General features: G+C 47.1%; 1 protein-coding gene across 1 annotated transcript in view; it reads right to left on the reverse strand.

Moving 5' to 3' along the window:
- The window catches only part of nckipsd (NCK interacting protein with SH3 domain), a 282,238-nt gene that overhangs the window by 65,584 nt on the left and 202,473 nt on the right, over nt 1-14,181 (reverse strand). Inside the window, exons 3-4 of the mRNA XM_085999969.1 lie at nt 5,619-5,814; nt 3,870-3,976 (exon numbers count right to left, since the gene is read on the reverse strand). Of these exons, the coding sequence (XP_085856095.1) occupies nt 3,870-3,976; nt 5,619-5,814 (303 nt within the window). The remainder of the gene's footprint in view (nt 1-3,869; nt 3,977-5,618; nt 5,815-14,181) is intronic.

Raw genomic sequence — 14,181 nt, forward strand, 5'->3', positions numbered from 1 at the left:
GAGGGAGGAGAGGGGGAGGGAGGGGGGAGTCCCCGAGCCCCGCCCCCCCGAGCCCCGCCATCTCCCGAGCACCGCCCGCCCCGATATCCCGAGCCCCGCCCCCCGATCTCCCGAGCCCCCCCCCCCGATCTCAGGAGCCCCGACCCGAGCCCCGCCCCGAGACCCGCCCCCCCCCGATCTCCGGAGCCCTGCACCCCGATCTCCGGAGCCCCGCCCCCCGAGGGTGGCCCCCCCCCGATCTCCCGAGCCCCGCCACCCCCGATCTGTAGTCCGGGCCCGCGATCTCCCGATGTCCCGCCCCGCGATCTCCCGATGTCCCGCCCCCCGATCTCCCGGTATCCCGCCTACCGCCCCCCCGATGTCCCGAGCCCCCGCCCCCCGCCCTCCCGAGCAGCGGCGTCCCACTCTCCGGAGCCCCGCCCTCCAGATTGCTAATTGCGGCTGAGAGACCCGCCCCCCCGCCCGAGCCGAGCGCGGAACAGAGAGACGCCGCGTCTCAGCTGCTCCTGCTGCGCGCGCAACCCTGACCCTCGTGGCTGACACCGTTGCCCCGGGTAACGTGACGGGGGGTGGGTGGGGTGAGGAGCTTTGCAGAAGCCCTAGCTCGGGCGTGGCTGGGCAAGAAAGGCCCAGGCTTTCAGGCCTAACAAAAAAACGGGAAAAGGTAGGAAAAAGAATGTTCAGGTTAGAAAAAATATTTACAAATGAATGAATTTTTTTTAAAACAATTTAATAAATTCAATTTTATTTTGCTGGAAATGTATATTTGAAAAGAAAGAGGCAGAAAGCAGAAAAAGAATGGAAGCAAGATGGCGGCCACTCACCTCGGTTCAGAACGATAAGGCCCGCCCACACACGCACCGATTGGTCGACCGTCAGGTCGCCGAAACGTAGCATTGGTCAATCGTCAAGTCACTCAACACTCAACTATAGGATGGCATGCCAGGAACCCGCCGTACGATTGGTCGACCTGTCGCTAATGAGATGCTAATGAGCGGAATGTTGAACGTTTGTTTGATACCGCGGGCGCGATTTTTGTCCGGCCGAAACGTAAATACGCCTATGACCGGTCCGGAATCGCAAGCTTTCTTTTGAGGCGACGCGCGCGTCGGTACGCTCTATAACTTTCAAACGTATAGAGCACGGACAGACAGACATCCAGACAGACAGACAGACGAGGTCTTTTTTTATATATTTGGATAGATAGAGATAGATGGATGAATTGGTCTCAACTGCCTTCTGTGGTAGAGAATTCCACAGGCTCACCACTCTCTGGGTGAAGAAATTCCTCCTCATCTCTGTCCTAAGTGGCTTACCCCTTATCTTTAGACTGTGACCCCTGGTTCGGGACCCGTCCGCCATCGGGAACATCCTTCCTGCATCTAGTCTGTCTAGTCCTGTTAGAATTTTTATAAGTTTCAATGAGATCCCCTCTCATTCTTCTAAACTCCAGCGAGTATAAGCCCAATAGACCCAATCTCTCCTCATACGTCATTCCTGCCAGCCCAGGTATCAGTCTGGTGAATCTTCGCTGCACTCCCTCCATGGCAAGAACATCCTTCCTCAGATAAGGCGACCAAAACTGCACACAATAGTCAAGGTGTGGTCTCACCAAGGCCCTGTACAACTGCAGCAAGACATCCTTTTTCCTGTACTCGAATCCTATCGCTACGAAGGCCAACATACCATTTGCCTTCTTAACCACCTGCTGCACCTACATGCTTACCTTCAGCGACTGGTGCACAAGGACACCCAGGTCTCATTGCTCTTCCCCTTCTCCCAATCTATTGCCATTCAGATAATAATCTGCCTTCCTGTTTTTACCACCAAAGTGGATAACCTCACATTTATCCACATTATACTGCAATCTGCCATACATCTGCCCAATCACCCAACCTGTCCAAATTATACTGGAGTTTCTCGGCATCCTCCAAACAGCACACACGCCCACCTAGTTTTGTGTCGTCTGCAAACTTGGAGATATTACATCTAGTTCCCTCATCTAGATCATTAATATATATTGTGAATAGCTGGGATCCTAGCACCGATCCATGCGGTACCCCACTAGTCACTGCCTGCCACTTGGAAAAAAGCCATTTATTCCAACTCTTTGCTTCCTGTCTGCCAGCCAGTTCTCTATCCAAGTCATTACTTCCCCAATCCCATGTGCTTTAACATTACATGCTAATCTCTTATGTGGGACCTTATCGAAGGCCTTCTGAAAGTCCAGATACACCACATCCACTGGTTCTCCCTTATCTATTTTACCAGTTACATCCTCAAAAAATTCCAGTAGATTAGTCAAGCACAATTTACCTTTTGTGAATCCATGTTGACTTTGTCCAATCCTGTCCCTGTTTTCCAAGTGCTCTGCTATTACATCTTTTATAATGGACTCTAGCATTTTCCTCACTACTGATGTCAGGCTTACCGGTCTGTAATTCCCCGTTTTCTCTCTACCACCTTTTTTGAATAGTGGGGTAACATTAGCTACCCTCCAATCCATGGGTACTGTTCCAGATTCCATCGAATGTTGGAAGATGATCAGCAATGCATCTACTATTTCTAGGGCCACTTCCTTAAGTACCCTAGGATGTAGATCAGGCCCTGGGGATTTATCAGCCTTCAATCCCATCAATTTCCCTTACACCATTTCCCTACAAATACTGATTTCTTTCAGTTCCTCCCTTTCATCAGACCCTATGTTCCCCGACATCTCTGGGAGGTTATTTGTGTCCTCCTTTGTGAAGACAGAACCAAAATAGGTATTTAGTTGATCTGCCATTTCTTTGTTCCCCATTATAAATTCCCCTGATTCTGACTGCAAGGGACCTATGCTTGACTTCACCAATCTTTTTCTCTTCACATATTTATAAAAGCTTTTACAGTCAGTTTTTATGTTCCCTGCAAGCTTACTCTCATATTCTATTTTCCCCTTCTTAATTAATCCCTTTGTCCTCCTTTGTTGAATCCTAAACTGCTCCCAATCCTCAGGATTATTGCTTTTTCTGGCCAATTTATATGTCCTCTCCTTGGATCTTATGCTATCCCTAATTTCCCTTATTAGCCACGGTTGAGTCACCTTTTTTGTTTTATTTTTATGCCAAACTGGGATGAACAAATTCTGTGGTTCATCCATGCGGTCTTTGAATGTTTGCCATTGCCTATCCGTCAACCCTTTGAGTGACATTCCCCAATCAATCCTACCCAACTCGCGCCTCAGACCATCGTAGTTTCCTTTATTTAAATTTAGGACCCTAGTCTCTGATTCACCTACTTCATTCGCCATCTTAAATGAAGAATTCGATCATATTATGATCGCTCCGACCCAAGGGGCCTCGTACAAGATTGCTACATAATACCCAATCTAAGATGGCCTGATTTCTGGTTGGTTCCTTGACATATTGGTCCAGGAAACCATCCCGTAAGCACTCCAGGAATTCTTCCTCCTCCACAGTATTGTTACTAATTTGGTTAGCCCAATCTATATGTAGATTAAAGTCACCCATGATGACTGCTGTGCCCTTATTGCACGCTTCTTTAATTTCCCTTTTAATGCCATCCCCAACCTCCGCATTACTGCTTGGCGGTCTATATACCACTCCCACTAATGTTTTCTGCCCCTTGGTATTTCTCAATTCTACCCATACAGATTCCACATCATTAGAGCTAATATCCTTCCTTACAATTGTGTTAATCCGTTCTTTAACCAGCAATGCTACCCCACCTCCCTTTCCTTTTTACCTATCTTTCCTGAATATCGAATACCCCTGGATGTTGAGTTCCCAGCCTTGGCCATCCTTGAGCCACGTTTCCGTAATCCCAATCATATATTCGTTTACCTCTATTTGCGCAGCCAATTCAGCCACCTTATTACCGCCTTACCATTCTTGTTTGAGGAACTGGAGTGCAAGTCCCGAAGTTTCTCAGGTGGTGGAGGAGCCACAGGGGCAGCACGTCGAGGCTGAGGGGGAACCTGCAATACAAAGTGGGTAGTGAATATCAACCAATGAATGCTCAGGTCGCTTCCTTTGATTCTTTCTTGAGCTGGATCGCTGATAACATAGGATAACAACAGTTTGGTCACCATAAAGTCCGTTGATAATGGGTTCCCTCCTTCTGAAGGTACTGACTGTTGCTGGACGCACACCTGGATTTTCTGCCCAGCTAATTGTTATCCATCCATGAGCATAGACAGTGTGTGCCCGCAGCTCCTGAACATGCAAGAACATCACCGCTGACCCAACTTCTGTCCTCACCCATCCACGTGGCACTCTAACAGAGGTCACTGGTGAGCCATAAGGCAATGGATTTCTCTCTCTCTCTGTCACCCCCCCCACCCCCAACTCCCGTTGAGGGCACTGAGGCCCATTGTAGTGTCTTGCCTGAGTTTAGCTGACTCAGCAGGCAGGAGTCAAACCCGTTAAGTTTAATTTCTAAAATCTCAGGTCTGTACCATCTGGGGTATTTATTTAAAACCCTTTTGGTAGTCATGAAATATTGAGATAGCCGCTAAAAAATTAATCCACATCAACACACCCATGGCTATGTTCGGCTCTTGAAGATGCAGATTCTTGCTTCTATAAACAGACACTATTGGGGTGATTTTAATCCTGCTCACCTGGCAAAAACTGGGTGGGCAGTTAAAATCGTCCATGTGACTTACCAGCTGAGATTCCACTCTCTTCCCGCAGGTTCTGATTTTAACCTGCTCCTCTGGGCGGGCGGGAAGGACACCCACTGGAAACTGGGAGGGTCCTTCTGTAAATATACAGACTGCTATTTTAACCAGAGGCCTGCGTGGGGACACTGTTGTGACTTTCTCACCATATCAACCTAGCGGGACAAGGAATCAGGGCCAGAAAAGCAGGAGGAAAGTTTAGGCCTCCCCCTGCCTATTTCCCCTTTCCTGACCAAGGCCCCCCCGAACTCCCTCCCAGCAACTTACCGGAGTGCCGGGGACCGTTCCTTCAGCCCCCAGCGGTGACCTCCTCCCACCTGATATTCCGCTCCCGCCTGCTGGCCGGCTGATGTTTTCTGCTGGTTTTGGGCTATGTTTGAGGCTATGCAGATGAGACCCAGAGGTAAAATCATGCTGCCAAATTCAACAGTTTGCTTCCCCACCCCGGCACCAGCCCGCACCACAGTCGTCCAGAGTTAAAATCTCCCAGGGCTCACACTGTTGACATCAGGACTGTTTGCAGATTTCAACGTTCCATCTGAAGTTCTGAGCTTTGATGGGCTCCTGTGTAGTGCTGTTAAGTCAGTCCATGTGACACATGAACATTCTGCAGACATCAGCCATGGGGTCCTTGATGCAGCCAGCCCACCACCACCGTTAGTGACCCTCGTCTTCCGTCTGGATGGAACCAGGTAATGTTTATTTTCCTGACTTTTTGCAAACCTTAAACAGATGTCAATGTACGCTGCCTATCCATTTCATTTACAATAAAATCACTGCCTTATAGTTAACATGTACTTTTATATACGACGTAACGAAATGAACATTAAACACCAGCAAAATCTGCAATGAGTCAAAAGATAATAGAAAGTGGAAGAAAATAAAAAATATTAATTGGAAATAGTCGCTTCCTCTGTATTCTCTGCATCCGTGTTACCTGGTAAACATCGCCCTCTGGAAAGACTGCACCCGACAGACTCGGCAATGGATCAGGTGGGAATTTGCTCATTCTATCTGGCTGGTGTGCTGCCTCCAGTTGGTCCTCATTGAAGCCAGGTGTGAGAATCACTTTCTGTTGGCTCGGAATCTGGCCTTTTCGAGCAACTGTGTCCTTTCGATGGTGGATCAGTTTCCTTGATGGGAGAGAATGGATATTCAACTTGGGAAATGACAAAGAAAAGATGTCTAACTCAGTAGATTTACATCACAAACTTCTCAACCTGCTGCATAATACACCTGAATAACTTAACCTGCAATATAATGTAACACTAGAAACTGAAACAACATCCAACTCTCAATAAACACACTTTAAAAACCTACCAACCTGTTGCAATGTACCTCAGAAAATTTAATCCAGAAATGTCTTAAATGATTATATACTGCACCTGAAAAAGTAAACTGTTCCCTGTTCAATGCTTGGGTCAGCCTTTTCACGGAATTATAGAAACTTACAGCACAGAAGGAGGCCATTCGGCCCGTCGTTTCTGTGCTGCCTCTTTGAAAGAGCAGTCACACTCAGTCCCACATCCCCACTTTCATCCGTAACCCTGTCAGTTCCTCATCCTCCAGTACCCATCCAACTCCCTTTAAAATTATTGATGGAATCAGCATCCACCACCTTTTCAGATCGAGCGTTCCAGATCCCCACAACTCTGAAAATATTTCTCCTCATCTCCCCTCTAGATCTTTTGCCAATGAATCGATGACCTCTGGTTATTGACCCACTCATCAAGGGAATAGTTTTTCTCTATCTTGAAAACCTCTATTAGATCATCTCTTCACCTTCGCTGTTCCAAGGAAAACAGTTCTAACTCTTCCAACCTCTCCTCATGAAGTCCCTCATCCCTGGTAACATCCTGGTAAACCTCCTCTGTAGCCTTTCTAAGGCCTTTACATCTTTCCTGGTGTGGTGCCCAGAACTGTCCACAATACTCCAGCTGAGGCCTAACCAGTGATTTATAAAGTTCTAGCATCATCTTTGCTTTTATATTCGATTCCTCTATTTATAAACCCAAGTAACCCACATGCTTTTTAACCACATCAACTTGCCCTGCCACCTTTAAGGATTTGTGGATATGGACACCAAGGTCTCTCTGCTCTCATCTACACTTCTCAAAATCATGCCATTTATCGTATACTGTCTTTCCATATTAGTCCGCTCAAAGTGCATCACTTCACACTTCTCTGCACTGAACTCCATCTGCTGTACTTCTACTCAATTCACCATCCTGTCTATGTCATCCTGAAGCCTACAACTATCCTCATCACTATCTACTACTTTGCCAAGTTTCATATCATCTGTAAACTTTATAATACTGTTACACCCGATTATAGGTCATTTATAAAAATTGCAAATAGTAATGGACCCAAAACTGACCCTTGGGGAACACCACTGCAAACCAGCTCCCAGTCTGAAAAACATCCATCCACCACCACCCTTTGCTTCCCGTCACTGAGCCAATTCCGTATCCAGACCGCCACTTTCCCCTTAATTCCATAGGCTTCCATCTTCTTAATAAGCCTCCTGTGTGGCACTTTGTCCAAAGCCTTCTCAAAGTCCATATATACGACATCTTCCCCACCACTGATGTTAAGCTGGCTGGCTTGTAGTTTCCTGGGTTATCCCTCTCCCTTTTCTTGAATAGTGGTATAACATTAGCAACCCTGCAGTCCTCCGGCACTACTCCTGTATCCAATGAGGATTGAAAGATTGTGACCAATGCCTCTGCTATTTCTACATTTGCTTCTTTCAGCAACCGAGGATGTATTCCATCCGGACCAGGTGACTTGCCAACTTTCAGTAATGCTCATCGTTTTAGTACATCTTCTCTATCTATTACTATCCTGTCCATAACTTCCCTCTCCTCTTTTAGTGTAACCTTCACTAAGATTTGCAAAATTTCTGCATTTCCCCGAAGGCTGTTATTAATAAACGGGACCCTGTGTGGGCATTTTAAATAAAAAGGGGTACCCAAGATGGCGTCTGTGCCACGTGGCAGAAAGCCTGTGGGATTTTAAAATGGACTCTGCAACGCAGACAGCTTGTGGATCGAAACCCAAGCTGCAGTTTTCTGTGAAGAGAGAGACTTTGTATTTTGAAACCAGACAGGACTCTGAATTATGTATTAGACCGAATTGGAGACAACTCTAAATTCAGTTTAGGCCTATAGTTAAGGCCATCAAGCAGTCTACATATATAATCGGAAACAGATTAAGAGAGCCATCGAGGGTGGACAGGCCCATCAAGGACCATTCATGACAACACAAGTCGATTACCGGCCATCTAAAACCAGTTAGTATAGATTGCTGCCATTATTTAAAATAGCCTGCCAAGATTAAGACAAAGAACTAACCTGATTTGGTGCGCAGATAAGGGTTTTCGAAAGGAGTATAATTGAAGGCCCCTGGGTAGGAATCGCGGGCTCTCTTCTCTTCTCTCTCTGCTCTTCGGCTCCTCGCCCTCGTGGCTGCCGCTCTTTCCCCGTCCCGCGCTTACCCCCTGGCCTTTGCCCGTGCCTTTTGCCACTCCATCTGGAAAATAGCCCCGGCACTGCATCGGGCGGACACGGACAATTCAGGCCAGGCGAGGCGGGATGCGACGAAGGGAGGAGGGAAGACCACCGGAGGAAAGGCCACCTGAGGAAGACCGACTAAAGAAGACCAACTGAGGAGACGAGCTGAGGGGAGGCTTCGAATTATCGGGCCTTCAGCCTCAGCCGACCTGCGAATATCTGCACACTAACTCAAACTGTCGGCTGGCGATGAAGAATCATCCCTGCAAGGTAAAGTACCCAAACAGAGACTTTAACTTTGGGGTACTCAAACCTGGACAACGCCCTTGCAGCGCCCGGAGACCACGTGACGACGGCAGGCTTGAGAGCACCAAGAGCGAACCCCACCGCTGTTTTGAGTCCAACAAACCCTTTTGATTGGTGAGCATGAAGTTCTGACCCCTCATAGCTTAATCTAGTTAGGTATAGGGGGTGGGGTAAGGATAAGGGGATTGTTAAGATAGTTGTTTTCCCTCGATGTGCCGTGTGTTCCCCATTCCCTGTATAAGTATAGTTATTCTTTTGTATTTTTGCCTGTAGAAGTGTACACTAGAAATTTTCCATAAGATTGTATCAAATTTTTCCTCTTCAATAAAATCTTGGTTTTGTTTACATCCAACCACCTGTCTACTCAAATTTTCTCTGTACCACCACCTTGTACCCAAGTCCGGTGTCTAGAACCCAGGGGCGTGGGAGCGATTCAAACCACTCAAACAGTCAGAGGCATAACTGACAGGGCGCACGTGCCACCTCCACAGGCCACCCCCTACATCACTTCATCCGCTTTCTTTGTGAAGACAGATGCAAAGTACTCATTTAATACTATAGCCATGCCCTCTGCCTCGACATGAAGATTTCCCTTTGGGTCCTTAATAATCCAACTTTTTCCCCAGCAAACCGCTTACACTTTATCTGTTTATAAAATGCTTTAGGGTTCAAATAATGTTGCCTGCTAATCTTTTCTCGTAACCTCTCTTTGCCTCCCGTATTAACTTTTTCAATTCCCTCCTGTTATTAACTGAATTTTGCTCCTGACATTTGCCATAAGCCTCCTTTTTCTGTTTTATTTTAACTTTTATTTCCTTTGTCATCCAGGGCACATTAGCTTTGGATGCTCTACCTTTTTCGTTCAAAGAAATATGCCTAGTTTGTACCTGAACTATCTCTTCCCTGAATTCCTTCCATTGCTCCGCTCAGTTAGTGCTTTATCATGCAATCATCTTTTCCAATCTACCTGCGCTAGGCCCCTTCTTAAATCACTGAAATCAGCTCTTGCTCAGTTGAACATTTTTACCTCGATATTTTCTGGTCTCTTTCCATAATTACTTTAAATCAAATTATGTTGTGGTCACTGTTAGCTAATCTCCCACTGTAACCCACTTCACTTGTCCTACTCCATTTCCGAGAACCAGGTCCAATACTGCTTCCTTCCTTGTTGGACTGAAGACATATTGATCGAAAAACACACACAAACCCGGCTGTTTGTAACACAACACACTTGCTGGCATGGACTCGATGGGCCGAATGGCCTCCTTCTGTGGCGTAATGACTCTGACACACACAGACCCGGCTGTTGGTGACTCACACACACACAGCTGTTAGTCACTCTGGACTTAGTTTTAGGGAATGAATGGGCAGGTGGAAGGGGCATCAGTGGGAGAGTATTTTGGTGCTAGTGATCATAATTCAGTAAGATTTAGGGTAGCTATGGAAAAGGTCAAAGATAGACCAGGAATTAAAGATTGGGGAAAAGCCAATTTTGCTAAGTTGAGTTGGGATTTAGCCAAAGTGGACTGGAAACAGCTACTTGAAGGCAAATTAGTGTCAGAGCAGTGGGAGATCCTGATGATTCAGAGCAAGTATGTTTGCCTTAAAGAAAAAGGGTGGGACTAACAAATCTAGAGCCCCCTGGATGTCAAGGGACATTCAGGGTAGGATAAAGAAAAAAAGGGAGGCTTAGGCAGAAGATCAGCCATGATCTCATTGAATGGCGGAGCAGGCTCAAAGGGCCTACTCCTGCTCCTATTTCTTATGTTCTTATGTTATGTCAGATACCTAAGGCTCAATACTGCAGAAACTCAAGGAGTAGAGAAAGTGCAGGGGTGCAATTAAAAAGGAAATTAAGAAAGCAAAGAGGGAGCATGAAAACATTTTGGCAAGTAAAATCCAAAAGATGTTTTATAAATACATTAAGAGCAAGAGGATAACTAAAGAAAGAGTAGGGCCTATTAGAGACCATAAAGGTAATGTGTGTGTGGAGGTGGAAGACGTGGGTATGGTTCTTAATGAATACTTTGCGTCTGTTTTCAAAAAAGAGGGGGACGATGCAGACATTGCAATCGGGAAGTAGGAGTGTGAAATATTAGATGAAATAAACAGAGAGAAAAGTATTAAGGGGCTTAGCAGCTTCGAAAGTAGATAAATCCCAAGGCCCGGATGCAATGTATCCCAAGCTGTTAAGAGAAGCAAAAGAGAAGATAGCAGAGGCTCTGACCATCATTTTCCAATCCCCTCTGGCTACAGGTGAAGTGCTGGAGGACTGCTAACATTGTACCTTTATTTTAAAAAGGGAGAAAGGAACAGACAGAGTAATTACAGGCCAGTCAGCCTAACCTCGGTGGTGGGAAAATTACTGGAAAAAGATCTGAGGGACAGGATAAATCTTCATTTAGAAAGACACGGATTAATCAAGGACAGTCAGTAGGATTTGTTAAGGGGAGGTCGTATCTGACTAACTTGATTGAATTTTTTTTGAGGAGGTAACAAGGAGGGTCGATGAAGGTAGTGCGTTTGATGTAGTGTATATGAACTTTGGCAAGGCTTTTGATAAGGTTCCACATGGCCGACTGGTAATGAAAATAAAAGCCCATGGGATCTCCAGGGCAAAGTGTCAAGTTGGATCCAAAATTGGCTTGGAGACAGGAAGCAAAGGGAAATGGTTGATGGGTGTTTTTGTGACTGGAAGGCTGTTTCCAGTGGGGTTCCGCAGGGCTCAGTACTAGGTCCCTTGCTTTTTGTGGTATATATCAATGATCTTGACTTGAATATAGGGGGTATGATTAAGAAGTTTGCAGATGATACTAAAATTGGCTGTGTGGTTGATAATGAAGAAGAAAGCTGTAGACTGCAGGAAGATAGCAACAAACTGGTCAGATGGGCAGAACAGTGGCAAATGGAATTCAATCGGAGAAGTGTGAGGTAATGCATTTGGGGAGGGCTAACAAGGAAAGGGGATACACATTAAATGGTAGGACACTGAAGTGTAGAGGAACAAAGGGACCTTGGAGTGCAGGCCCACAGTTCCCTGAAGGTAGCAGGCCAAGTAGATAAGGTGGTTAAGAAGGCATACGGAATACTTGCCTTGATTAGCCGAGGCATAGAATCCAAGAGCAGGGGTGGTTATGCTTCAACTGTATAAAACACTAGCTAGGCCAAAGCTAGAGTACTGGAGGAGATTTATGAGGATGTTGCCTGGACTGGAGAATTTTAGCTGCGAGGAAAGACTGGATAGGCTGAGTTTGTTTTCTTTGGAACAGAGGCTGCTGTGGGGAGAACTTATTGAGGTGTACAAAATTATGAGGGGCCTAGGTAGAGTGGATAGGAGCGACCTATTTCCCTTAGCAGAGGGGTCAACAACCAGGGGGCACAGATTTAAAGTCATTGATAAGGTTTAGAGGGGATTTGAAGGGAAATTTCTTCACCCAGAGGGTTGCGGGGGTCTGGAACTCACTGCCTGAAAGGGTGGTAGAGGCAGGAACCCTAACCACATTTTAAAAGTGCTTGGATATGCACTTGAGGTGCTGTAACCTACAGGGCTACGGACCAAGAGCTGGAAAGTGGGAGTAGGCTGCATAGCTCATTGTCGGCTGGCGCAGACATGATGAGCTGAAATGGCCTCCTTCTGTGCTGTAACATAGAAGATAGGAGCAGGAGTACGCCATTCGGCCCATCGAGCCTGCTCCGCCATTCAATGAGATCATGCCTGATCATCCATAATTCAGTATCCTGTCCCTGCTTTCTCCCCATATCCCTTGATCCCTTTAGCCTTAAGAAATATATGTAATTCCATCTTGAATATATTTAATGAATTGGCCTCAAATGCCTTCTGTGGTAGAGAAATCCACAGGTTCACCACTCTCTGGGTGAAGAAATTCCTCCCCATCTCAATCCTAAATGGCTTACCCCTTATCCTTACAGGGTTGTGGGGCTATGGAACCCCCTGACTGAAAGGGTAACAGAGGCAGAAACCCTCACCATATGTAAATTTCTATAATTCTATGATTCACCCACACCCCCCCAGCTGGTAGTGACTCCCACACACACGCACCCGGCTGTTAGTGACTCACACACACACACCCAGCTGTCAGTGACTCTCTCACACACACACGCACCCGGCTGTTAGTGACTCACACACACACACCCAGCTGTCAGTGACTCTCTCACACACACCCAGGTGTTAGTGACTCACACACACCCAGTGTTAGTGACTCACACACACCCAGTGTTAGTGACTCACACACACCCAGTGTTAGTGACTCACACACACACACACACACACACACAGTGTTAGTGACTCACACACACACACACCCCCCCAGTGTTAGTGTCTCTCACACACACACACCCGACTGTTAGTGACTCTCACACACACCCGGCAGTTAGTGACTCTCTCACACACACACCCGGCTATTGGTGACTCTCACACACACACACACACGGCCGTTAGTGACTCTCACACACACACACCCGGCAGTTAGTGACTCTCTCACACACACACCCGGCTATTGGTGACTCACACACACACACACACACGGCCGTTAGTGACTCTCACACACACACACCCGGCTGTTAGTGACTCTCACACACACACACGGCTTTTAGTTACTCTCACACAAACACATCTGTTAGTGACTCGCACACACACATACCTGGCTTAGTGACTCACACACACCTGGTTGTTAGCGACACTCTCACACACACACACCCGGCTATTAGTGACTCTCACACACACACACACCCGGCTGTTAGCGACTCTCTCACACACACACACACACACACCCAGGTGTTAGTGACTCACACACACACACACCCAGTGTTCGTGACTCTCTCACACACACACGTAGCTGTTCGTGACTCTCACACACACTCGGCTGTTAGTGACTCTCTCTCACACACACACCCGGCTGTTAGTGACTCTCACACACACACACCTGGCTGTTAGTGACTCACACACACACGGTTGTTAGCGACTCACACATACACCCAGCTTAGTGACTCTCACACACACCCACCCGGCAGTTAGTGACTTTCACACACACACCCGGCTGTTAGTGACTCTCTCACACACACAATGGCTGTTAGTGACTCTCTCTCACACACACACAATGGCTGTTAGTGACTCTCTCACACACACCCGGCTCTTAGCGACTCTCTCTCTCACACACATCCGGCTTTTAGTGACTGACACACACACACACCTGGCTGCGTGACTCTCACACACACACCCGGCTGTTGGTGACACACACACACCTGGTTGTTAGCGACACTCTCACACACACACCCGGCTATTAGTGACTCACACATACACTTGGCTTAGTGACTCTCACACACACACACCCGGCTGTTAGTGACTCTCACGCACACACCCGGCTATTAGTGACTGTCTCACACACACACACCCACCCAGCTGTTAGTGACTCTCTCACACACACACACCCAGGTGTTAGTGACTCGCACACACACACCCGGCTGTTAGTGACTCTCTCACACACACCCGGCTGTTAGTGAATCTCACACACCCGGCTGTTAGTGACTCTCACACACCCGGCTGTTAGTGACTCTCTCTCACGCACACACCCGGCTGTTAGTGACTCTCACACACCCGGCTGTTAGTGACTCTCACACACCCGGCTGTTAGTGACTCTCTCTCACGCACACCTCCGGCTGTTA

This window comes from Somniosus microcephalus, chromosome 11, assembly GCF_052327205.1.
Source record: "Somniosus microcephalus isolate GS21.2 chromosome 11, FLI_Smic_1.0, whole genome shotgun sequence".
In the NCBI taxonomy this organism is placed as follows: domain Eukaryota; kingdom Metazoa; phylum Chordata; class Chondrichthyes; order Squaliformes; family Somniosidae; genus Somniosus; species Somniosus microcephalus.